Source organism: Alosa alosa, chromosome 5 (assembly GCF_017589495.1).
Source record: "Alosa alosa isolate M-15738 ecotype Scorff River chromosome 5, AALO_Geno_1.1, whole genome shotgun sequence".
Classification (NCBI taxonomy): domain Eukaryota; kingdom Metazoa; phylum Chordata; class Actinopteri; order Clupeiformes; family Clupeidae; genus Alosa; species Alosa alosa.
In genome coordinates this window covers 9,211,795-9,234,976 of record NC_063193.1, presented here as the reverse complement: position 1 = coordinate 9,234,976, position 23,182 = coordinate 9,211,795, and the positions used below count along the sequence as shown (strand labels likewise).

The 23,182-nt window shown below is 41.5% G+C and overlaps 2 protein-coding genes across 4 annotated transcripts; both read left to right on the top strand.

Moving 5' to 3' along the window:
- The first annotated feature begins 2,799 nt into the window (after positions 1-2,799).
- On the top strand, positions 2,800-8,752 carry si:dkey-190g11.3 (uncharacterized protein LOC567059 homolog). 3 transcript variants are annotated; one of them, XM_048243695.1, is made up of 5 exons: positions 2,800-2,918; positions 4,003-4,107; positions 5,552-5,692; positions 5,936-5,986; positions 8,190-8,752. In XM_048243695.1, exons 2-5 carry the CDS (start codon positions 4,045-4,047, stop codon positions 8,382-8,384), a joined length of 450 nt encoding a protein of 149 aa, XP_048099652.1. In that variant the 5' UTR covers positions 2,800-2,918; positions 4,003-4,044; the 3' UTR covers positions 8,385-8,752. The 3 variants fall into 3 exon arrangements, with proteins under 3 accessions (XP_048099652.1, XP_048099653.1, XP_048099651.1); XM_048243694.1 differs by lacking the exon at positions 2,800-2,918 and having other exon boundaries at positions 2,953-4,107; XM_048243696.1 differs by lacking the exons at positions 2,800-2,918; positions 5,936-5,986 and having other exon boundaries at positions 2,949-4,107.
- Positions 8,753-10,062: 1,310 nt separating this feature from the next.
- Positions 10,063-14,629, top strand: plk2b (polo-like kinase 2b (Drosophila)). The gene is made up of 14 exons (XM_048244507.1): positions 10,063-10,293; positions 10,388-10,495; positions 10,601-10,717; positions 10,821-10,950; positions 11,105-11,288; positions 11,446-11,644; positions 11,773-11,920; positions 12,116-12,198; positions 12,333-12,459; positions 12,571-12,651; positions 12,791-12,950; positions 13,244-13,373; positions 13,495-13,605; positions 13,742-14,629. The coding sequence occupies exons 1-14, from the start codon at positions 10,105-10,107 to the stop codon at positions 13,931-13,933; spliced, it is 1,959 nt and encodes a 652-aa protein (XP_048100464.1). The 5' UTR covers positions 10,063-10,104; the 3' UTR covers positions 13,934-14,629.
- The last annotated feature ends 8,553 nt before the right edge of the window (positions 14,630-23,182 follow it).

The window sequence follows — 23,182 nt, the reverse complement described above, 5'->3', positions numbered from 1 at the left end:
AAAAAAAATATTGACCTACCTACCGACCCATTTTTTTTTTTTTTTTTTTTTTGTTACTGCAAACAAGAATATTTTTAAGGATGGCCTCATGACTGTGAAAATGGCTGACATTGAACCACAGTGCTTTAAATGGGAGCCCCCAGTATCAGACATCAAGCCATCAAATTCTGCCACAAACACTTACAACACACAACATCACTCATAAACACACACAGACACGGACAGAACCACCACTGTTCAAGAGACCATTTTGGGGCTAAATGAGCTTTTTCTCATTTGTTTGTTTAGATCGAGCAGAATGAGCCACTGCTGTTCAAAGGGCCCATTTGGGTGAAATTATTATTATAATTTATGTTATTATTATTTATTATTATTTACTATAGGGTTCTAGAATAAATAAAACAGTGTGTTTGAAATAATGGAATTTGTGCTCTCTGATGGGACATGGGGAGGGTGGGTCTGTTGATCGGGGGGGGTGTGGCGCCACGAGTAGTTCAAGCAGACGTAGGACTTTCATGCACTTCGATCACTGTGCCAATGCCACGCCCCTCCCCCCTGAGAAACAAAAGACGTGTTCGACTTGGACTGAGTCTGACTTGGTCTGGCTTTCTACGTAAACGTGATCTTCAGAGGCTAGCCGGGAGGAGCTACAACAGAGGGCAGCTCATCCCGGACAGACAGGCTACAGTCTGCCTGACGTGACTCGCGGGAGATATCGCGGAATGTTGTTTGCAATAAACACAGCAGAACTTTCATTCTTACTCATTAAAATGAGCATGATGACTGACGAAATAAATTCTTATGATGTAGTTTAAATAAACCACTGTTGTCATACAGTTAACAGGCCTGCATTGTAGCACATAAATTCAATATCAAGTGTTTCCCCTATATGTGTGTCTATCTATTTAGCCAACAGCAGAAAATAACAGAATATCCAAACGTTTTCAGTAGGCTAGCCTACCATTGTTGCAGAAATCACGTATTAGAAGGTATCCCTTGGATTTCTGTTTATTTTCGCATATTCCAACATAAAGAAGCAGCATGAGACTCCCGTCATAATCATCATGAGGACATTCCTCCCAAATGGCCCTATCACGTCTTTGAACTGACGTCATGAGGGTGTGTTTTAGCTCGTGCAGCTCGTGGAAGGCAACTGCAAGATCTGACTGCAGGCTAAGACTCCCGCGATATTTTAAGGTCATGTGACATGGTGTCACGGTGGTAAGTCCCTCCCCGGCTGACAGAAGTCGGACAGAATTTCTAACCAGCAAGCATTGCGTCCATCCCAGTATGCATTGTGTTCAACCCAGCATGCATCACATCAAGTCAGATCTGCACAGATCTGCCTCAAGTCGAACACGCCTAAAGTCTCACTCCTTGCAAACTTCAAAACTTGACAGCCCTGAATGTTAGTCTCTTCACAAGCCACACGTACGGTAATAATAATGGCAAACAACATCTTACTAATTCATTCAGGGTAGCTTCATATTATAGCCATGTAACTTAACGTTACTGGGTGTTTTTGGTTGTAGCATCAGACAGTCATTTAGCTAAAGTTACCCGGTAACAGAACCGAACTAGAACTAGAAGCTACAAGTTATTATAACAACTCCATAGGTGGTCATGGTGTCCGAGTGTGTTATGCTTAATATTTTTTTTCCTGGTGGATTTTTAATGTTTGTCAACATCATTCAATGATAATGGTTCATGAAAATCTTGATATAAAGTTCTGTAAATAACAGTGATTAATGCACTCTTTTTTTTTTCTTTGATTCACAGGGGTGATCCCCAAAACAGACGGTGGAATCTGCCTGCCTTCATGGAAGTATCACAAGCTTTTTCTAGCTATCTGTTCAAAAAATAAACTGCCAAATAAATAAATGTCGAACTGTTTTATTTCATTGCATGGCTATTGTTGCCCATTGGATGGATTTTAAAACATTATATTGTAACATTAATGATTTGCAAACATTTATTTGAATTATTATCAATTAATAGTGATTGGATTAAGGAGAAAAATAAGATACTTAGAATAACCCATAAATTAGGTCAGCATAACCCAGAAATGACAGTGAAAATAATATAAATCCTGGGTTGTATAAGATAGCCTAACGAACAAGTATGTAGGTTTAACCTAACATAGGTTTTCTTCTTAACAGTTTTGTTACGATAACCCAATGTTTGGGTTAGACTATCAACCCTACTCATTGGGTTGACTGAACAACCCAATTTTCTGGGCTAATATAACTCAGTGCTGGGCTCGACCACTATTTACCCAGTGGTTGGGTTGAAATTGGGTTGTTTTTAACCCAATGTTTTTTAGAGTGCATGGGCTTCGGAAAAACCTTTCTCTGAGTGAAAACATCATCATTCCGCGTCATTCACGTCACTTAATGTGTGAGTCAGAGGTCGGAAACTGGGGCTAGATTTTGCTAACAGAGTTGCCCAGTTAGGGGCTCGTCATCTTTTGTCGTCACGTTGTAGTTCGTTTGTAGTCCATGTGGCCTTTCATGTCCAACAGTTTTAATGTGAACTTGGGAATTTGCCGTTTTTGTGACTTGAAAGCTGCATATCTTTCTTTCACGAGCATCTTACACTATATTTTAAGCAAATACAGTTGTTTGTTTAGGATTAGTGAGTGTATGTTTTAACCTTTGTTTTGGCATCCGTGTTTGTCACACATTCCTATGGCAAAGCACACGAACACTTGCTGTCGAAAAAACAAAGTAGCCATGGGGGCGGTCCTTGTCATTCCGAGGTGCTCTGAATGCACCATTAAACTCGTTTGCCCCGGTTTCCGCCCTACACAACTTTAGACGTGGGTGGGAAAGACCAATGGGGAAATACCTTAGACAGATTGATTGCTGTGTAATACGACCATCAAGAACTACCAACTGCTGGGGGAAGCATTGCTACAGGTAGGTTGCTCACGTAGGCTGCTCGTAAAACTGTCTCTTGAATTAATCTTGTAAATTAATTCAATTTGTAGATAGTCTACTCATTATGAATTACAAAATATAATGCAGCTTGAATGTGTCTTCAATTAATTTGTACATAATTTGGTTAATTTGTTAGAAGCCTATATAAACAGGTTGGTCTAATTTTCTATTTTTGTGTGCATTCTAAGTGGGTTAGGCTACGTTATTTACGACGTTCGACATTCCCAACAGCTCTAACAATGCATTCACCACCTGTAAACCGATTCTTCTTCGCATGGAAAAGTTGGAAAGTCTGTCGCAGATTTCTTTCTAGAAAATACTCTGCTTGGAAGAGTGCTAGGCCTACTCTGAAGCCCTCCTATGGGTGGAAGTGGTACTGCACTTGTTTATCTTGCAGTTAACAATTACAGTATAAAGGAATATATATATTAAAATATAGCCTACGATTTCTATATTCTTTTCTAGCTTTTAAATATTGGTCATATCATCATGTTTTTTACTCATAGTTTCAATTAGTTTCGATAATTGTAGCCTTTTATTTGCTTGGATAAGAACCCCACACATACATTTTCAATCACTATTCTTTTAGGGGCTGTCTAACATGGATGATGACATCGAAGTCATTCTTCAGGACAGAAGCATTAAGTTACATCAGCAAAAGCTGGACAATCCTATATTCACTGCTTGTACCGGAGCTCTGCTTCTAGGTGCCTACAGACTTTGGTCTGTATTTGCACTTCCTGGGTTTCGGAAAGTACCCATAAGCCTCAAGGTAGCCTTACTCATGAGGGTGGACAGATGGGCTGTCCAAGTCTAGCTTTCTTTAGATGTTTCTGTTTTGACATCCTCCACAAATGCCCTGATCTTGAAAAATGCCTGTGCACATTCAAAAGCTTGACCTTAATGTGTATGGTATGGAGCCAGTGAAGTTAGGTGATACTATCTCATAGTCTACGTGCTGCATAGTACTTCACAAAGCACCACAGATACACAGGTGTCCTCATTTATTTGGCTTCTGTCTGTTGCTCTTGTCAACAATGACTTAAAGCTCAATGCCATGCAGGTACCCTACTTGCCCTCGAGTAAAACACAGACGCAGAATGTAATGAACCTGCTGCATGGACGCAGGGGTCGTCTGGTCGACCTGGGATCAGGCGACGGGAGACTGGTGAGTCATGGCGTGAGGATGAGCAGTTGACCAGCCTGGAGCACTCTGGTTTGCTTACCTCACTAAATGCTTTGCTGTCTGAGAACGGTGTCTCTTGGAGTGGCTGGCTGTCATGTTTGTTTGTGTGTAGAACACATCACTGCAACTGACATAATACGTCAGTTATATATGTCAGGTTGCAGTCTATAAAAGTACACTGGACATGTATGTCAAAGCAATATTGTAGGATGTCAGCTATTTTCATCAGGCTTGTGCAAAATTCCAGAATTGAATTGAAACTGGCTCTCAAATTCCAATTCAATTCTTGAATTTCACTTGCATTTCAATTGAGGTAGCAAACAGGAAGCAGAATTGCAATTCGAATTGTGCACAACCCTGATTTTCATCAAGACATAAAGACTTTAGTGGCTTGATTGACCTAACCAACATTGTCCTAACAATCATCACAGAATCATCACAGAATAAATCTTGAAAATCATCAGATGTATTTGATCATCAAATTTTTACTAAGTTGGAAAACAGAAGGCCGAAGTACTCCAAAGAAAAAGCCCATCGATCATGTCTATAATGAACATTGATTCAATGTCCATTCTCTGCACTTCTCTCTACACACCTCCATTAGGTCATTTCACAGGGTCAGTCCCATCACAAGGAGGTCTATATTGGTCAATGTCTACAGCAGTGTTTCTTAACTGGTGGGTCGGGACCCAAAAGTGGGTTGCGTAACCATTCTGGGTGGGTCGCGGAGCTTGTGGTTAAAAACAAGCAAAAACAAAATAACTTATTTAAAAATGCTACCTCAGATCTAATGTTGGACCTTTATTTTAATAGACATTTTTATGTCAGTCATTGTCATGGACATAGACAATATTTATGTGACTGGTTATGTTAGACATAATTTTAGCGGTGACAAGTAGGCTATGACCCTTATAATATTTGAAGTAGGATATGGTTTCAATTAAATTGAGACAAAACCGAAACCCCAGTGTGCGGTGTTCACTGAATTGCTGGCACATAAGAGAAAATGCAACATGGAAACAAAGCACCCCTGTCAAAGACAAAACTATTGAGTACTTTGAAGGGGGACATCAGGAGTTGAAGACTTCACAAATGTAATGCCAAACACCAGCATGTTCCAAACAAGTAAACCTACAGGCACTTCACGTGTCTCATGTAGCTCACCGTATCTGTTGGCTTGATCAGTAAAAAAATATATGGGTCGCGACTTAATGAACATGGAAAACTATGGGTCCCAAAGCAAAACCAGTTAAGAACCACTGGTCTACAGAACCCATGTCCCTCTACAGAGTCTATTCAACACAAATAGAACCAGACAAGCGTGTCACTTTGTTCTGCTGGCAATGCGGTGAGAAAACACAACATGAGCGCACTTGCCTCCTCTGAGGTGGTCACTTAATGGGTGTGATTGCACTCCCTCGCCCAGGTGTTTGCTGCCTCCGCCGCTGGCCTGCGCTGCACCGGCTATGAAATCAACTCCATCCTGACGACGAGCGCCCGGGTGCGGGCGTGGTTAAGAGGAGTGCCCCCTGGCAGCGCCACCTTTGTCTCTGAAGACTTCTGGAAGGTACGTGGTGGTGATGGGGTGTTCTCACAAAAGACTGATGCATTCATGAGAATGGCAAACCTCATTATATTTAGTGACTTGGCTGACACTTTTATCCAAAGCCACTGAAACAATCAGGGTACAGAACAACAACAGCATGTTAGTGCAGCAATAAGTACTTCTTGCATAGAATAGACTGACTTGAGGAACTTGTGCTTCAGTTACTCTGGTCAAGGGTCTCTCTTTGTCTGTCTTCTTTCACAGACCAACCTGTCAGATTACAACAATGTGACAGTGTTCTTGGCCCCAGGTGTGGTAAGTCACATTAGTATCATATAGGTTCATAGCAGAGGGCAAAAGACTGTCAAATCCAGTGTGTGTGTGTGTGTGTATGTATGTGTGTCTGTGTGTTCTGTATTGAATAATGTCTGCATTCATACACATACAGCACAAATGAGATGGCGTAAACTGTCTGCGGTATGGAAGTGTCATTAGTCCTAAGTGGAGCAGCCATGTTGTTTGGATACAAGGATACAAGGAAGTTTATTGTCACATGCATATAGTTACTGGAAGTAAGAAATGCAGTGAAATTATGTCTGGTGACAGCCTATTTGTGCATTTATGCGGGGGGGTAAAAAGTGCAGTAGAAGAGGGGTTTAGTAGATTAAGTGGCAAGGGCTGCATAAGAAAGGTGGGGGAGGATTGGGATTGGGGGGGGGGCACCAACAAGGAGCTTGTTGTTTGGGTGTGTAGGTCTGTTCTCTGTTCTGTTCATTAGTCCTTCCCACTGATCAGTGGCACCACAACTTTGATGATCCACTAGAGGTCTCCTCCACTTCGCGAGCTCGAGCTAAGCTGCGTTTAATGTATACAAAGTATCTGATTGGACACTCTTTTCTTCTTGCGTTCTAGAATCTTTTCTGTGTACAGAGATCTGAACTTTTTCGATCTGAATTTCAATCTGAATTTCGCAATTTGAATTTTTAGCAGTCTAAATTTCAGATGTTGAAAAATTACGGATTGATTATCATACTTACCGATTTGACAGTTACACATTTACAATTGTTTTCATTTCAACCCTTTTTATTCAATTTTTTTTTTTCATTTTATGTGAAATTACAGGACAGAAAACATTTGCGTTATTCCAATGTGTTTATTTCAGGTATTTAATTCAATGTCAAACATTCAGATTCAATACTTCTGGCACATTTATACTTCCATAGTCCTGCCCCTTCTGCATGCAGCACGTGAATAGTGCACACGGGAGAGCAGAGCAGCCGTGGGTCAATGATTGCACAGACGTTGTGCCGCAGGTCAGCAGAACCAGTGGACCAGTGGACCAGACCACATGCCTCCCGTGGAGCAGTTTGCGTGGCTTTGGAGAGAAAGCAGTCCGTTCACGTGCACCAACAGCACCACCCCCCACCCCCATTACCCAAAGAGTCAGTCAGAGTGTTCAGGCACGATCCACACAATTGTGGAACTGGCCGGATGCCACACAACCCCATGAGTTTTCCCCCCCCAACATATACACTGGCATTCAGTTCACATTAGAACTTTCAACAGCATAAATCACAAAGGCAGTCTTCTGTCACGCCGTGATGAGTCATGCTGCCGGCTGGTGGTTGAACGGCTGCAAACTTCACACAGACACCTAGATGCAAGGGTATAGTCTGCCTTCGTCTGTGCGGTAACAACTGATTCATCTTCACCAAAGACAAATACATCCATAAAATCTCATTTGTAATGCCAGACTGATTTAATTTACATAGGATTTCAGCTGCAAACCTGATTTCGGTGCAGTGCATTGAATTGAGCTGTTATAATGGCTGCTCTTTTCTGAAAGGAATTGATTGAGTAATAGGGATCTAATTAAGCATTCCAGGTTGTACCCTGCTTTTTAGCGAAAGCTGCTCAAACTGTTGGAAACAATATTTGTCCCGCTCATATAAAATACTGTTCAAGTTGCCCTTTTGTCAAATTTGGCATGTGAACTCATTTTCAATCATTCTACAATCAGATTCTACAATCATTCTACAATCAGATTTGATGATTTAATATGAAGTTTTGCATATGAGTGTCTACTTACCACACAGACCTAAACAGAACAGAACACAGATCTAAACAACAATGTAATTCTACTCATGCTTGAAGCCATCGGTTTCTAAATTGCACCTGATTATACACTGCAACAGGAACCTGAAACGATAAGACCCCACAGTTATTGCATGCAGGTGGTAAGCCTTAGAAATGCCTTAATTTGTCAGCACTCGATGCCAAGGTCCATAGTGGCTATGTGGATGAAGGAAATGTGTGTGTTCTTCCTAAAAGAGAGTTTTCTGTTGCCCCTGTTGCTTTAGTACATACTGTAATATAGCATATAGTGCATGGTCCAGGGAGGTCAAGGATCAAGGTGCATGTTCAAGCTGGGCTCCGTGAGGCTGTTTGTAAATAAAACATTGAATATAATTGAATTGTTTTCGTTTGTTGATTAGTTTGTGTGTTTGCTTGCCTTCAGATGGATGTACTTGGGGAGAAGCTGTTGAAGGAGCTACCTGATGAAGCACGGGTTGTAGCCTGCCGATTCCCCTTCCCTCACTGGCCCTTCTCTGCTTCTGAGGGACAGGGTCTCGACCAAGCCTGGGCATACGACATGGGAGCTGTGCGTGGCCATCTCCTCCAAACCCTCTACACCACGGCCAAAGGCATATAGACACAGTATAAACACTCCCTTTTGTCCACTTGACGGTGGACGTTGATCTTATTGTACAAGATGAGATCTGTAGCACAAATGGTACCAAATGCTCTCCCCTATTCCCCCTACACAGCTAACCTGAGATGCTGGATCAGGAGACGCGCCTTTATTTGTATCAAATATCATAATTTCTGTCACATCCACAGTCACATGGAACTTTGGACTTAGTATTGTGAAGCCATTCTGTCCATGTAGTCACACACAACTGCATTACCCATAGTCAGTGATTTCATAATGAAACTTTACTCAGAAAAGTGCAATTATTTTTTTGTATTTATAGTTGACTCCAAAAAAATGTGAAAATAACAATTAAATCCTATCATGAATCTTTTGTGTAGGCTGCTCATGTGTTACCTTGTGTGGTGCTATAAAGGAACAGTCACACAAACACGCAGAGTGGCATTTGAAATCCCCAGGAGACATTCATTTATCATTCATACATCAGCAGGTACTGTAGTAACAAACAGTCTAATAAATTAGCCATGTGCAGGCTTGCAGCTGGTATTTCGGCACGAGGAACCTCTCGCTGGGCTCAGACACCATGTTGTAGGATGACTGTTCTCAGAGCCTTTGTCTGGGCCACGTGTAACTGGTGAGAGTAGCAGTTGGAGGCCATGGCAGGCAATGTCATGCTGGCTCTTGGCGGTCCTGACTGCTGCCAATCTGTCTTTACTGTTAGTGCTCCAACATATTACTGTAGGCTATGTTCCCTATATTTTTAGCCTCCCCATTTTGAGGAGACCGCTAAGACTCGGGGTGTGTCACATCATAGCCATATCAGACATGTCAAGACAAGTCTCCTGGACTTTGATCAACTGAAATGACCAAAAGGTATTTAATTGTAAGGGCAGTTATAGGCTACTGCAGTTTTTTTCAAAGTACAGTGCAGTTACAGTACAGTGCGGTACAGTAGTATTTCAAAATGCTGAATTTCTGCAGTAAAGTAGCCTACAGTACTATGCAGTTTTTCCACAATACTGCATTTCCTGCACAAGAACGGCAAATATTTCCTCCAAAACTGCAGTTTTGATGCTCAGGGAACTGCAGTTTTGACACAGTTAATGCAGTTATTTTATAAGGGCACTAAACGAAATCATAATCAGTTAGGAAATCATTCTAGGACTGGTGGTTGTTATGTTGCCTAAACATTGGCGCAAATCACTTTTGCCTCAATAACCATTGGCCATTGAATTTGATACCACCAGATGACGCTGCAGCCTGTTGCTGTCATGAAGAAGAATGCCCATGAATCCACATTCCATATACTATTTTCCTTCTCCATAACAACACTTCTTGTGGTAATTCTGCTAATTGTGGATATGAACATGTATAATAAGCCTTATGACGTTGAAATTCACCAGTCCAACATAGCATAATTTAACCTCTCATGTCTTACTTGTATCCATCACATTTTGTGTCGATTAATGCATTCGCGAATAAGCTTAACATTATGCACACATCAATCTATAAAAGTACATGATTTTGAAGCCTACATGGATACAAGCTGATTTTAGACGTCATGTGAAATAGCTCACTTCCGAGCCTTGTTAATGAACGCACAGTAGCTCCCCCCCAACTCTGACGTAGGAAACCCAGACTGAGGGCGGTCTCCTCTCTTATATTCAGCGGAGAAGCCGGTGCGCGCTCAGAGTGCCAAAACAGAGACGAAAGCTCCGTTATGGATATACTGAAGAATACCAGCTATGTGCAGACAGCCAGCAGACAGACAGTGAGTGACCAAAGCACAGTCGGTGAAATGCGGTGGAAGAAAGGACAAGATCATGGACACATGCCATCAGAGCTGTCCAGGATCATTACAGACCCCGTTACTGGGAAATGTTATTGCCGTGGAAAAGTTTTGGGGAAGGTATTTAAATTTCCATTTCATTCTTCGGCATATTAATCGCCTGCTGTCGATTTGACGGACCATCATTGATTCCGTGTGTTTTGCTTCGGTATAGGGTGGTTTTGCAAAATGCTACGAAATGACCGACCTCTCCACCAGCAAGGTGTATGCAGCAAAAATTGTTCCTCATGCGCGCGTGTCCAAACCCCATCAACGGGAGAAGGTGAGGATATGTCTATAGCTACTTGGTGCAGTCTTGGATTTGTCAACCGTTTGCGTTGGTATGCTTAGCCACCTGTTTTCATATTGTGGTCTCTGTTCCCTATAGATTGACAAAGAAATTGAACTCCACAGAGGACTCCACCATAAAAACATTGTTCATTTCTATCATCATTTTGAAGATAAAGACAACATATACATTCTGTTGGAATATTGCAGTAGAAGAGTGAGTACTGAATGTGAAGAAGTTATTATCGTTCAGTGAAATACTTACCATATGTGACATATGATGCTAATTTTACCCATTTCTCCTTTTCTCTCTTTTACAGTCATTAGCACACATTCTTAAAGCGCGTAAAGTGCTTACTGAGCCCGAGGTGCGGTATTACCTCAGACAGATAGTCTCCGCGCTAAAGTATCTCCACGATCAAGAGATTCTGCACAGAGACCTGAAATTAGGTATGCTTTTCTTCAACAGACACCACATCACTATAAAAAGTGCTTTACATGGTCATGAGCTCAAGGGATCATAACGTGTATATTACAAGTTGTAGCAATGTGCTTTAGCTGACTGGTATATAGTCTAACTTATTGTGACCTTGTATATGTTAAGGTAACCTGTTCATCAATGACTCCATGGAGGTGAAGCTGGGAGACTTTGGCTTGGCATCTAAATTGGAACCAGTGTGCAACAGGCGAAAGACCATTTGTGGAACCCCTAACTACCTGTCTCCTGAAGTACTGAACAAGCAAGGTCACGGCTGTGAATCGGATGTCTGGGCACTTGGTTGTGTCATGTGAGTGTTGTCTTGTTTTGATTATGTTTTCATGCTTGCCCTGCTAGACACTGGACATGAATTCAGGAAGAACTGTGTAGCTTTCTGGTAGTCATAGTGACAAACCATGAAACTTTACCTGAGTTTGACGGCATTTTGCTTTACTCATGTCCTGCAGGTACACCATGCTTCTAGGCAGACCACCATTTGAGACCACTAACCTCAAAGAGACCTACAGGTGTATCCGGGAGGCGCGGTACACCATGCCCTCTTCACTGTCCCTTCCTGCCAAACAGCTTATCGCCAGCATGCTGTCCAAGGGCCCGGAGAACAGGCCACACCTAGAGGATATCCTGCACCATGACTTCTTTACACAGGTGTGGTGTTAGTTATCTATATGTTCCATAATGTAAAGGGCATGTGCATACTTTCTTTATTGGATTGGATTGTCCCTTGATAGCTATTTAATGTTGTTATCTTGCCCCCTCATCCATTGCCACTGCAGGGCTTCATGCCGGAGCACCTCCCCCCCAGCTCCTGCCACAGTGCCCCAGACTTCCACGTCTCCAGCCCAGCAAAGAGCTTTTTCAAAAAGGCTGCAGCCGCTCTCTTCGGCGGGAAGAAGGACAAGGCCAAATACCTGGACACTTTGAGTGAGTGCTTGCATTTATTTATTTATATATCTGTTTATTTATTTATTTGTGGTTCACATCAACATGTGTCAGTGTGGTGTAAGGGCCTACAGAGGTTGTACTTCCTTTCTATTGAAAGGCGCAATTGCCATCAGATGGCATTGCGCAAGCGTTCAGAGATTTATAAGTTGTTGTTTTTTTTTTTCATTGGAACAGATAAGCTCACCAAGGAGGAGGAAGACATCTACAAATTGCGACAAGACTTTCAAAAGACTGTTATCAGCCAGCCGGTCACTGAGGTATGCCGAGTTTCTAGATTAAAAATCAAACAAAAATCAAATCTGTTTTCCTCAAAGCCTACAATGCTAAGAAAAACAAAGACACAGTGTATCTGAATACAACCTCTTCTCTTCCATCGTTTCAAAAAATAAAGCAGGGCGGTGGGTCCACAGCTGGGAAGCAAGTGCCCCTGACCACAGACGGCCGCCCTCAAAGGAGAGACGCCATCCGCATGATTGTGCGAGGCAGCCTGGGCAGCTGCAGCAGCAGCAGCAGTGAATGTGAGTATGTGTGCGAGAGATGAGTCAGAGGAAATGTCATTCCTCCGCCGAGAGCAGTGATTAAGTACGCAGCAGGGAGCTGTCTCTCATCACTGTAATCGTCTCTTTCAGGCCTGGAGGACAGCACCACGGGTACAGTGGCAGAAGCCGTCGCCAGCGTCCTCCGGGGATGTCTCGAGCACATGCCCAAAGGTGAGGGTTCGTCTCCCTATCTCTCTTAAGACCTGCCGTCAGTTTCCTCTGGGCTGTATACTCTATCTTAATCAAACACTGGTGTCCTGTCAGCCTTTTGTTTGGCTCTCTCTTATGTTGACTCTGTGTTTGTCCTCAGCTGATAGCATTCCCAAAGGAGCAAACACCAGCACTCTTCGTTGGGTGACCAAGTGGGTGGACTACTCCAACAAGTACGGATTTGGTTACCAACTCTCTGACAACATTGTGGGCGTCCTGTTCAACAATGGGACACATATGAGTCTTCTTGCTGACAAGAGGTGAGATTTTGTTCATTTGACTGTTTTTGTTTTTTGTGTACTATGTACTATGTGTATACTAGGTTATGTGCTAATCAGTTGTATAGGACTCTAGGGAAATTGAAAGACTACTGGTTTGGACTTCATTTTTGGTTGCCTAGCAATTTGTCATTCAGACTCAGATTAAAAGTACAGCACACTGCAGACTGACTAGAGTTAATCTTTGCCATCTAAATGGAGTGGAATTTAAAAGTGACCATTTATATCTTACTCTTCTCCCTCTCTCTCTCTCTCTCTCTCTATCTCTCCTACAGGACTGTGCACCACTATGCTCAGTTGGGCCATTGTTCAGTGTTTACAGTCTCTGAAGTGCCTGAATGCTTTGTGGGACAAATCACCATCCTCAAGTACTTTGCGCACTACATGGAGGAGAACCTGATGGATGTAAGTGTTTGCTTTGGCTCTCACACACACCCACGCCTTGCCAGGAAGTCAGCCTTCCTGACGAAGGAATGTTTTTCTTCCTCGTTCACCTCTGACCCTTTCTCCTTGCTTCCTTTATCAGGGTGGGGATGTGACCAGTGCCACCGAGAACCAGATGCCCAGGATTTACCTTCTACAGTGGCTCAAGTCAGACCGGGCGTTAATGATGCTCTTCAACGATGGCACCTTTCAGGTAAAACCACCTGCCTACCCACATCCACATGGCCTACAATAATAGCATACCACACGTGCCCACGGGTTCGAGTCCACTGGTTGCACTGGTTGCTTTCTCCAGCTATTGAATGACCCATTCTTCTTCTTGTGAACAGGTGAACTTCTACCACGATCACACCAAGCTGATTCTATGGACCGAAGAGCAGGAATACATGCTGACCTATATCAACGAGGACCGTATCTCCACCACCCTGAAGCTGAGCGCCCTGTTGACCTCCGGCTGTACGTCCGACCTGAGGGAACGCATGGATTATGCCCTCAACATGCTGATGCAGAGGGGCAACTAGAACATATCCACACACATACACATGTGCTCATACACCACTGGGAAGCGAAGCACAGCTGGGAACCCCTCTGTGTATGGTCCCCCTCTGGGTTGTCATCTTTTTGAAAGACTGTGGAGCTTTACACAGGATGGACTTCCTGAACCACCCTGGAGAAGTACTCTCTGACCAAATACCCCCTGCCCACTGAGCCAGAAAGGTCTTTTTCACAGGAAAGGGCTGTACCCAACTCCATGTTGACAGAAAGGAAGATGGGGGAAAGTGATTGAAAGGATATGGATGACCGTTGAAGGATATTGTTTTTGTTTTGGGGTTTTTTTGTGTGTGAAAATACTTTAGGTAGAGGAACCATACTGGGCTGGACCCAGATGGACCGGTGCCGAGTAGTCTATTGTCATGAGAAGTGTGTAGATATGGAGGGCAGAGCTGGGCTTGTGGACTGTTATTTACAGAGCGACTCTGTTGACCGGAGTGGTGTCTCACTACATGAATTAAAGATGACGGAAGAGCGTTTGAACAATGGTTTTAGAACATTAGGTGAACATATTGTACAAATGGGATTTCATAAGCATGAGGGAAAAAAAGTCAATGTGTTTGAGGTCTGTCCATGAACGCATGGTCCGTTGGAAAATAATTTATTGTGTACATAAAGCAGTATTTATTTATTTAATGAATAAAGTTGAACATTCAATTACATGATGATTTTGACTGGTTGTGTTTAACTCTGCAGTAACTGCACAAAACAGATCAAATGGGAATATACCAGGACTCCTTTTTACTTATTGTTATCCATAATGAGAAGTGGTTTTAGCTTTAATATTGACATCCTCCTGTTCTTCCATCTGTATGCCTTTAATATGATACAGCAAACAACAGGAAGGAAATTCATTGGTTATTCGATTTAGGTCACTGCAATTAGTATCAAGATCCTGAGTCAGATGAAGACTAATTTGGTAATGAAGTGACCTGCAGATGGTTGCCTGGAGAACAGATGAAGGTGGTAGGTGAGCAAGATAGATAGATAGATAGATACTTTATTGATCCTCAAGGGGAAATTCAAGGGTCTCAGTAGCATACAGACATCACTTACAGCAGAAATGGTAAATATAAGTATAAGTATAAACATATAACTAAACTCCACTGTACAATAAAGACAGTAGAAGATAAGAAAACTAACAAAACTAAATACTAAATATTCTATATAAATTAAATTTAAAAAGTCCAATGTGCTTGAGGGTGATCAAGCATAAGACGCTTGTAGTGACAGGGCCGGGACTGGTAAGGTGCAATGTGTCATGGTGAAGGTGCAAAAAGTAGTCCAACCATAGTCCTTTAGTTATGTGTACATGGTAAGGTGCTCAAGAGAGTGAGTATCATGGTGAAGGTGCAAAAAGTAGTCCAATATTAGTCCAACAGTGCAACAGTGCAAGAATAAGGTCTAGAGACCAGCGTAAATAATATAGACAAATAGGAGAGTAAAGTATAATGTAGACAAGGTGATATAAAAAACTATGTCAGTGCAAGAACTATGTCAAGGGGACAATTAGGATGTTATTGTGCAGAGTGGAAGAACCCAGAGAACAAAAGACTGATTAGAATATGTTGATCCATCCTCAACGAAAACAGTACATCCTTGAAAAATTCTAATCAGGTTTTAGATCAAATCACAGCACTGAAACAGCCCTAGTAAAAATAGTGGATGATTTCAGACTGGTAACTGACTTAAACAAAGTCTCAATCCTTATTATGACCGCCGCGCAGCGACGATTATGACCTTTTTCGCATGTCCAAATTTCCGTCAAGGATTCCCGGGACACTGAAAGACCGGGGTAGACGAAACTTGGTGGGCATGTAACCCCATATGGATAGCATGGAACCATCGTTTTTCGTTTTGAAAATTTGAAAACGTATCTCGAGAACCGTAAGGTTTAGGAGGACCATTTTTTTTTGTATGTTGATCTCAAGGGCCATGTCAACCCATTCCATGACCACTCATTTCATGTATAGCGCCACCTAGTTAAACACAAAAAAGTAAAAATGAGGTGTTGTAATCGCAGGTATCTGTGACCTAACATAGTCAAAACTGCACGAAATTGGAAGTGTAGGATCATTAGGACACCCTCTGAATGCATACCAAGTTTCGTGGAATTCCGTTAATGGGGGGCCACACAATAAATTAATTTATGTTACTATACACCAACTGGCCTGTAGGTGGCCGGAGACAGTTTTCTGTGAATATCTCGAGAACCGTAGGGCCTAGGAGGTCCACCTTTTTTTTTGTATGTTGGTCTTAAGGGGGCATGTCAACCCATCCCATTACCACTTATTTCATGTATAGCGCCACCTAGTTAAAAATTAAAAAGCAAAAAAATTAGGTGTTTTCATCACAATATCTCTGGCTGACAAGGTCAAAACTGCACGAAATTGAAAGTGTAGGATCATTATGACACCCTCCGAATGCATGCCAAGTTTTGTGAACTTTCGTTCATGGGGGGCCTTACAATAAAATAATTTATGTGCAAGTAACGAAGAGGAATGACTGATAATGACTGATTCTTCTTTATTATTGTGTTACATGTTCCAAATGTAAAGCACTTTGAGTTGCATTCCGTGTATGAAAGGTGCTATACAAATAAAGCTCATTATTATTATTATTATTATTATTATTATTATTATTATTATTATTATTATGTAAAACCAGATGGGGGTCCAGTTAAAACATAAAAAACACAGTTACATGAGAGACACATTGTGAGTGACAGTTTTTGGTATTCTTAAAAAAACTAACTCATACACCATACAACATTAACCACACTCAGGACAGAATATACAAGGCACAGAAGTATGAGGGTAAAAAATATGTGCTCATTGTAGATAATAGTGTTTTTGTGCCCTATTTGCGCAAAGCCTATAGAGAGCTTTCTCTTCCCATGACTTGAATGTCAATTTTTTTTTTTTCGGTGAGAGAACATATTTTTGATGACAACCTTATTTCTAATGAGTTTCACACACTCCTCCTGCCAAAACTATCCCTGAATGCCACCCTCTTTTCAGGTCTCATCAAGTTGGCCAAAACAACAAACTCTGTACCTTTGCTTAATGGAAAAGGCAACCCGTGAACTACAGCAACAACAAAGGCCTTTGAAAGTCAAAAAATACAACACAAAAAAGCATCTGCCTAAAATACCACTGCGGGAGTGTTGAATCCATCACAAACATGAGCATGTTGTTTCATGTTCTCTCTTCCCTCATTGGCAACCTTGATTCACTAAGTCACTGCTCGTCATCTGCGCGTCAGTCCGAGTAGTGTAACACTAAAAGGGGGATATCTGCTATTTGCAGATGTCTGGAGGCATTACAGCTTCGAGTCCCATATAAGCTCAATTTTGTGATAAGGGTGGGAAATGTGCTACGTTGAGGTTTTTTCTCATTTCAAGAATATTTTAGCAGTGACATGATGAATAGGAATTTGCATGTGCTCTGCAGGAATCCAACAGTGTTTTTTTTTCCAAGTATACACAAGAGAGATGTTTAATTCCTAGTGTTATACGTAGAGGATTTCACACAGCGGCCAATCAAACTACGAACCCTGTTTACAGTCAAAAACAACTATCTAGAAATCAACCTTTGTGGACGTCACTAAGAGAACAGCATTCAAGGGCATTTCATTAGGGTTATCAAGCAGGCAACTTCCTTCATGGGTGTTTCATTGAATTAGGCCCACAACACCTCCGGGAGGTTCCACATGGTATCTGGCGTCTCTGACCCACCCCCCTCCACACTCATAACAGGTGTGAACACAAGAGGTATCATTTCTAATGTGATATTTTTAATGTTTTATAATGCCCACCCCCTCAGGGAGTCGACAATCAAATTGATATACATATTAATCAAAACTAGATGTACCGCATAGCGGTACAAAATATGACCGCCGCTCAGTCCTGTACATCCGTTCCGCAAAAAGAAATCACACTTTAATGTGTCTCCATATTTTACTCCATCCCCCACTCTTGAAACTTTTGTGTAGGCCTATGCTTGTTTGGCATGCCTGAGTGTGTGTGTGCGGCTGCACAGAAAGTAGCCTACTGGTGCTGAAAAGGTGAATAGATTGTAGAATAGCCAAAGAAGATGTAGCATTGTTATAAAACCTTTAAAATCTCTAAACAATCACAAGTAGGGCAGTTCATCACAGTTCATCCATTGCAACTGGATTGATGAAAGGTCACTTACACCTGTAGGCTACATTGTATTTGGGAAAAGCAAAAGGTATCAGCATAATGTTATTATGACCGCCGCGCAGGGAAGCGGCGGTCATATAGGTTTAGTCAGATTTTTTTTTTTTTTTTTTTTCGCATGCCCAAATTTCCGTCAATGATTCCCGGGACACTGAAAGACCGGGGTACACGAAACTTGGTGGGCATGTAACCCCACATGGATAGCATGGAACCATCGTTTTTCGTTTTGATCTGTAGCCCCCCCGCTGGACTGGACCCCCCGAAAGGAGGGTAGGGCAGACACAGTTTTCTGTGAATATCTCGAAAACCGTAGGCTTTAGGAGGACCATTTTGTTTTTTGTATGTTGATCTCAAGGGGCCATGTCAACCCATTCCATAACCACTCATTTCATGTATAGCGACACCTAGTTAAACACAAAAAAGTAAAAATGAGGTGTTGTAATTGAAGGTATCTGTGACCTAACATAGTCAAAACTGCACGAAATTGGAATTGTAGGATCATTATGACACCCTCTGTATGCACGCCAAGTTTTGTGGAATTCCGTTCATGGGGGGCCACACAATAAATTAATTTATGTTACTATACACCAACTGGCCTGTAGGTGGCCGGAGACAGTTTTCTGTGAATATCTCGAGAACCGTAGGGGCCTAGGAGGTCCACCTTTTTTTATGTATGTTGGTCTTAAGGGGCATGTCAACCCATCCCATTACCACTTATTTCATGTATAGCGCCACCTAGTTAAAAATTAAAAAGCAAAAATTAGGTGTTTTCATCACAATATCTCTGGCTGACAAGGTCAAAACTGCACAAAATTAAAAGTGTAGGATCATTATGACACCCTCCGAATGCATGCCAAGTTTTGTGTACTTTCGTTCATGGGGGGCCTTACAATAAAATAATTTATGTGTACATTTAGTGACGCATTACACCAACAAGGATTCGGGACACTGAAAGACCGGGGTACACAAAACTTGGTGGGCATGTACCCCCACATGGATAGCATGGAACCGTCATTCTTCGTTTTGATCTTTAGCCCCCCCGCTGGACTGGACCCCCCGAAAGGAGGGTAGGGCAGACACAGTTCTCTGTGAATATCTTGAGAACTGTAGGGCCTAGGATGACCAATTTTTTCCGTATGTTTGCCTCCAGGGGTCATGTTAACCCATTCCATGTGCACACATGTGCATAAATAGATACACACGCACACACATACATTTACAGTAATCATACGTATGACACATACTCACACAGTAGACATATGTACGCATGCATGCACATGCACAAACACACATACGCAGGCAAACACACAAGCACGCACATACACACACACACACACACCCACACACATAAACATAAATTTGTACACGCACACATGCACACAATTCAAGAATTTTTCCGTCATCTACTCCCTGAATTTTTGGTCATTGATACCGGGACACGAACCACCGGGGTACATGAAATTTGGTGGGTATGTAGCCCCACTAGACTTTTTGAAAAAAATTTCATTTAGGTACCGGGGACCACCACCAGCCCCCCACCCCCACCCCGGGCTGGGCCCCCGAACCGCCAAAAAAAAAAAACAGTTTTTCCTAAATAACTACCTGAACCGTGGCACTGAGGATGAAGAATCTTTTTTATGGTATGTTGGTCTCAAGGGCCCACATCAACCTGGCTCATAATCACTCATTTGTGATTTGCACCCCCACCCCCCGGTAAAAAATGAAAATGCAATATTATTCTGCTTTAATTGCCCCTATCTTCAGTTAAGATGTTCAGAACTGCACCACATTTTATGTGTATGATTGACCTGGCATTCTCTGGGGTATGCCAAGTTTAAGTAGAATTTCATCCATGGGGGTCTAAAAATTAGGTTATGTGTACATTTAGTGACTGTACACTCATTGGCCTGTAAATGGCGGTGCACACATATACACATGCACACACACAGGCACCCACATACTATCGGTATTAGAACGGCCGATACATAATTACAAATTCAGTAGGATTAAAAGAAAGCCAAAATAAATATTCATCATCATCATCATCATGGCTGCATTTTCAGTATTGGCGATAAGTAGTCGTTTGTCCACTAGATGGCGCATCGTTGCAGTGAGACGTAATTTTGTTGGAAGTTAAAAGTGGGTTGGAAAAACAATGGACGCTTCCTACAAGGACTGTAATTTACCGCAGCGGACATCTAATAAGGATAGGACGATGTTCACATGAAGTGTAATTCCCATTTCTTCTTGAAGCCGAAATAAATCTGAGGATGTTTATCGGACATGCTTGGTTTTTACTGCAGGTACGTTAATCTTGTAATATCAATAAGGACCTAGGTAATGTTACCGTTAGCGTTAGTTGAGTGATGGAGGCATTTGATTGATTGCATTTGTAGAAAACTATAAATGCTGTTATACCAAGCAAATTGATAGCAGCACTGTTTGTATCTTTCGACTGTCATTTATTGCACGTGCTACAAAATCATTCTGTGCAATGGAAGATTTACCAACGTTACACCGGTCTGATACAGTTTTGCCTATACATGCGTGAGACTGAGACGCCTTTTTATTTTGTTATAAAGTGCGTGCATGGTGTGAGAGGGGAGTCGATGTGCTTTGATTACAGCTTGGTAGTTGTAGTCTTGTGAAATTAAAAAGCACGTGTGTGTGAAGTATCCAAACAATGACACCTTCATTTCATTATGGCTGCTTTAGCAACACACCTTAAGCTACTGTGTAGTGGGTCCCATCTAGAAGTGGCTACTTCATTCGCGCTTTCCTTGACTCATGGAGCTGCTTGAATGTTATTACAATTTTTAATACGATATGGCAGTTTAAGTCCGCTTGATACTGTAAGGCGTAAGCCATTGGTTTCAAAGGAGATTTTATTTGTGTCGCCCAGCATAGCCTATTGACAATTTATGTTGTAAATAGGCCTACCTTATAATCCTACCTGTAGCTTAGGGAAGCTAACAGCTTTCTATTAGGATCTAGTTTGTTAGTTACCGTTTTGTCATAACTCCCTGATGCATTTTTGCATTTAGAATAGCCAGGCGTGTATATCTCAATCGGAAAAATTAAACAATATCCAGGTTGAACCCAGCCTGATCTGCCCAGCTATTTATTTTTTGATTTCTTAAAAGATTGAGCTTGGTCTGATGAAAGCCAGACTAGCCATGGACCTCAGTTACACAATGCAAGGGAACATGAATCAGCCTATATTTGCACGAACAATAACGGACAAAAGCTCTTCAACTTTGGCCCGTTAAAATGTGTATGAACAGTCTAGCGACGCATTTCATCAAGGCCCATTTGGACATGTCAGTTATTTGCACCACTGGTTAGATGTAAAACAGCATTTCGTTTCAGACTAGGCTACTGTTACTTAATTTGTGCATTAACAATAACGTTTCAGACTACTGTTACTTAATTTGTGCATTGACAATAAAATTATTACATGAACTAAAGATGACTAAAATTTTATGTAGAAGAAGAAACATTCACAAAAAATCCATCCATCCAAAAATGACCTTTGTTTTTGATAGCTGTTGAAAACGGCATGGAACTGACAGAGATGTTTTTGTTTATAAATACACAAAAAATAAATAAATAAATAAATAAATAAATAACATTATGCTGATACCTTTTGCTTTTCCCAAATACAATGTAGCCTACAGGTGTAAGTGACCTTTCATCAATCCAGTTGCAATGGATGAACTGTGATGAACTGCCCTACTTGTGATTTGTTTAGAGATTTTAAAGGTTTTATAACAATGCTACATCTTCTTTGGCTATTCTACAATCTATTCACCTTTTCAGCACCAGTAGGCTACTTTCTGTGCAGCCACACACACACACTCAGGCATGCCAAACAAGCATACACAAAAGTTTCAAGAGTGGGGGATGGAGTAAAATATGGAGACACATTGAAGTGTGATTTATTTTCGCGGAACGGATGTACAGGACTGAGCGGCGGTCATATTTTGTACCGCTATGCGGTACATCTAGTTTATTTATTTATTTATAAACAAAAACATCTCTGTCAGTTCCATGCCGTTTTCAACAGCTATCAAAAACAAAGGTCATTTTTGGATGGATGGATTGTTTGTGAATGTTTCTTCTTCTACAAGATTTTAGTCATCTTTAGTTCATGTGATACTTTATTGTCAATGCAAGTAACAGTAGTCTGAAACGTTATTGTTAATGCACAAATTAAGTAACAGTAGTCTGAAACGAAATGCTGTTTTACATCTAACCAGTGGTGCAAATAACCGACATGTCCAAATGGGCCTTGATGAAATGCATAGCTGTTCATACACATTTTAACGGGCCAAAGTTGAAGAGCTGTTGTCCGTTATTGTTCGTGCAAATATAGACTGATTCATGTTCCCTTGCATTGTGTAACTGAGGTTCATGGCTAGTCTGGCTTTCACCAGACCAAGCTCAATCTTTTAAGAAATCAAAAAATAAATAGCGGGCAGATCAGGCTGGGTTCACCCAGCCTAGTCCATAGGCACCCAATATTGTTTAATTTTCTGATTGAGATATCCACGCTCTGGCTATTCTAAATGCAAAAATGCATCTGGGAGTTATGACAAAACTGTAACTAACAAACGAGATCCTAATAGAAAGCTGTTAGCTTCCCTAAGCTACAGGTAGGCTTATAAGGTAGGCCTATTTACAACATAAATTGTCAATAGGCTATGCTGGCGACATAATAATGTTTGACATTTTAGAACCTTTTAAAGTGTGTTACTGTGACTGCACCTTTTAAGCTAATAATGAGAAAATAAGCTTAAAAGCCTCATCTCTCACCACCAACCTTTTAAGCTAATAATGAGAAAATAAGCTTAAAAGCCTCAACTCTCACCACCAACATTTTCAGATGAACTCTGTTGGTTTTAAGAGTAACAGGGTTGATATAGATCAATGTTTACTCTTGGTTCACTGTTTTTAAAGGTTAGTTTTATAAAAATTAAAAAGTTTTAAAGGTCATGTCTATTTGTATTATTAAACA

Coding starts and splice junctions, on each gene's coding strand:
- si:dkey-190g11.3 (XM_048243694.1), top strand. CDS start 3,997: ATGCAGGTACCCTACTTGCCCTCGAGTAAAACACAGACGCAGAATGTA. Junction 4,108..5,551: donor GATCAGGCGACGGGAGACTG/GTGAGTCATGGC, acceptor TCCCTCGCCCAG/GTGTTTGCTGCCTCCGCCGC. Junction 5,693..5,935: donor TCTCTGAAGACTTCTGGAAG/GTACGTGGTGGT, acceptor CTTCTTTCACAG/ACCAACCTGTCAGATTACAA.
- plk2b (XM_048244507.1), top strand. CDS start 10,105: ATGGATATACTGAAGAATACCAGCTATGTGCAGACAGCCAGCAGACAG. Junction 10,718..10,820: donor TGGAATATTGCAGTAGAAGA/GTGAGTACTGAA, acceptor TCTCTTTTACAG/TCATTAGCACACATTCTTAA. Junction 11,645..11,772: donor ACCATGACTTCTTTACACAG/GTGTGGTGTTAG, acceptor TTGCCACTGCAG/GGCTTCATGCCGGAGCACCT.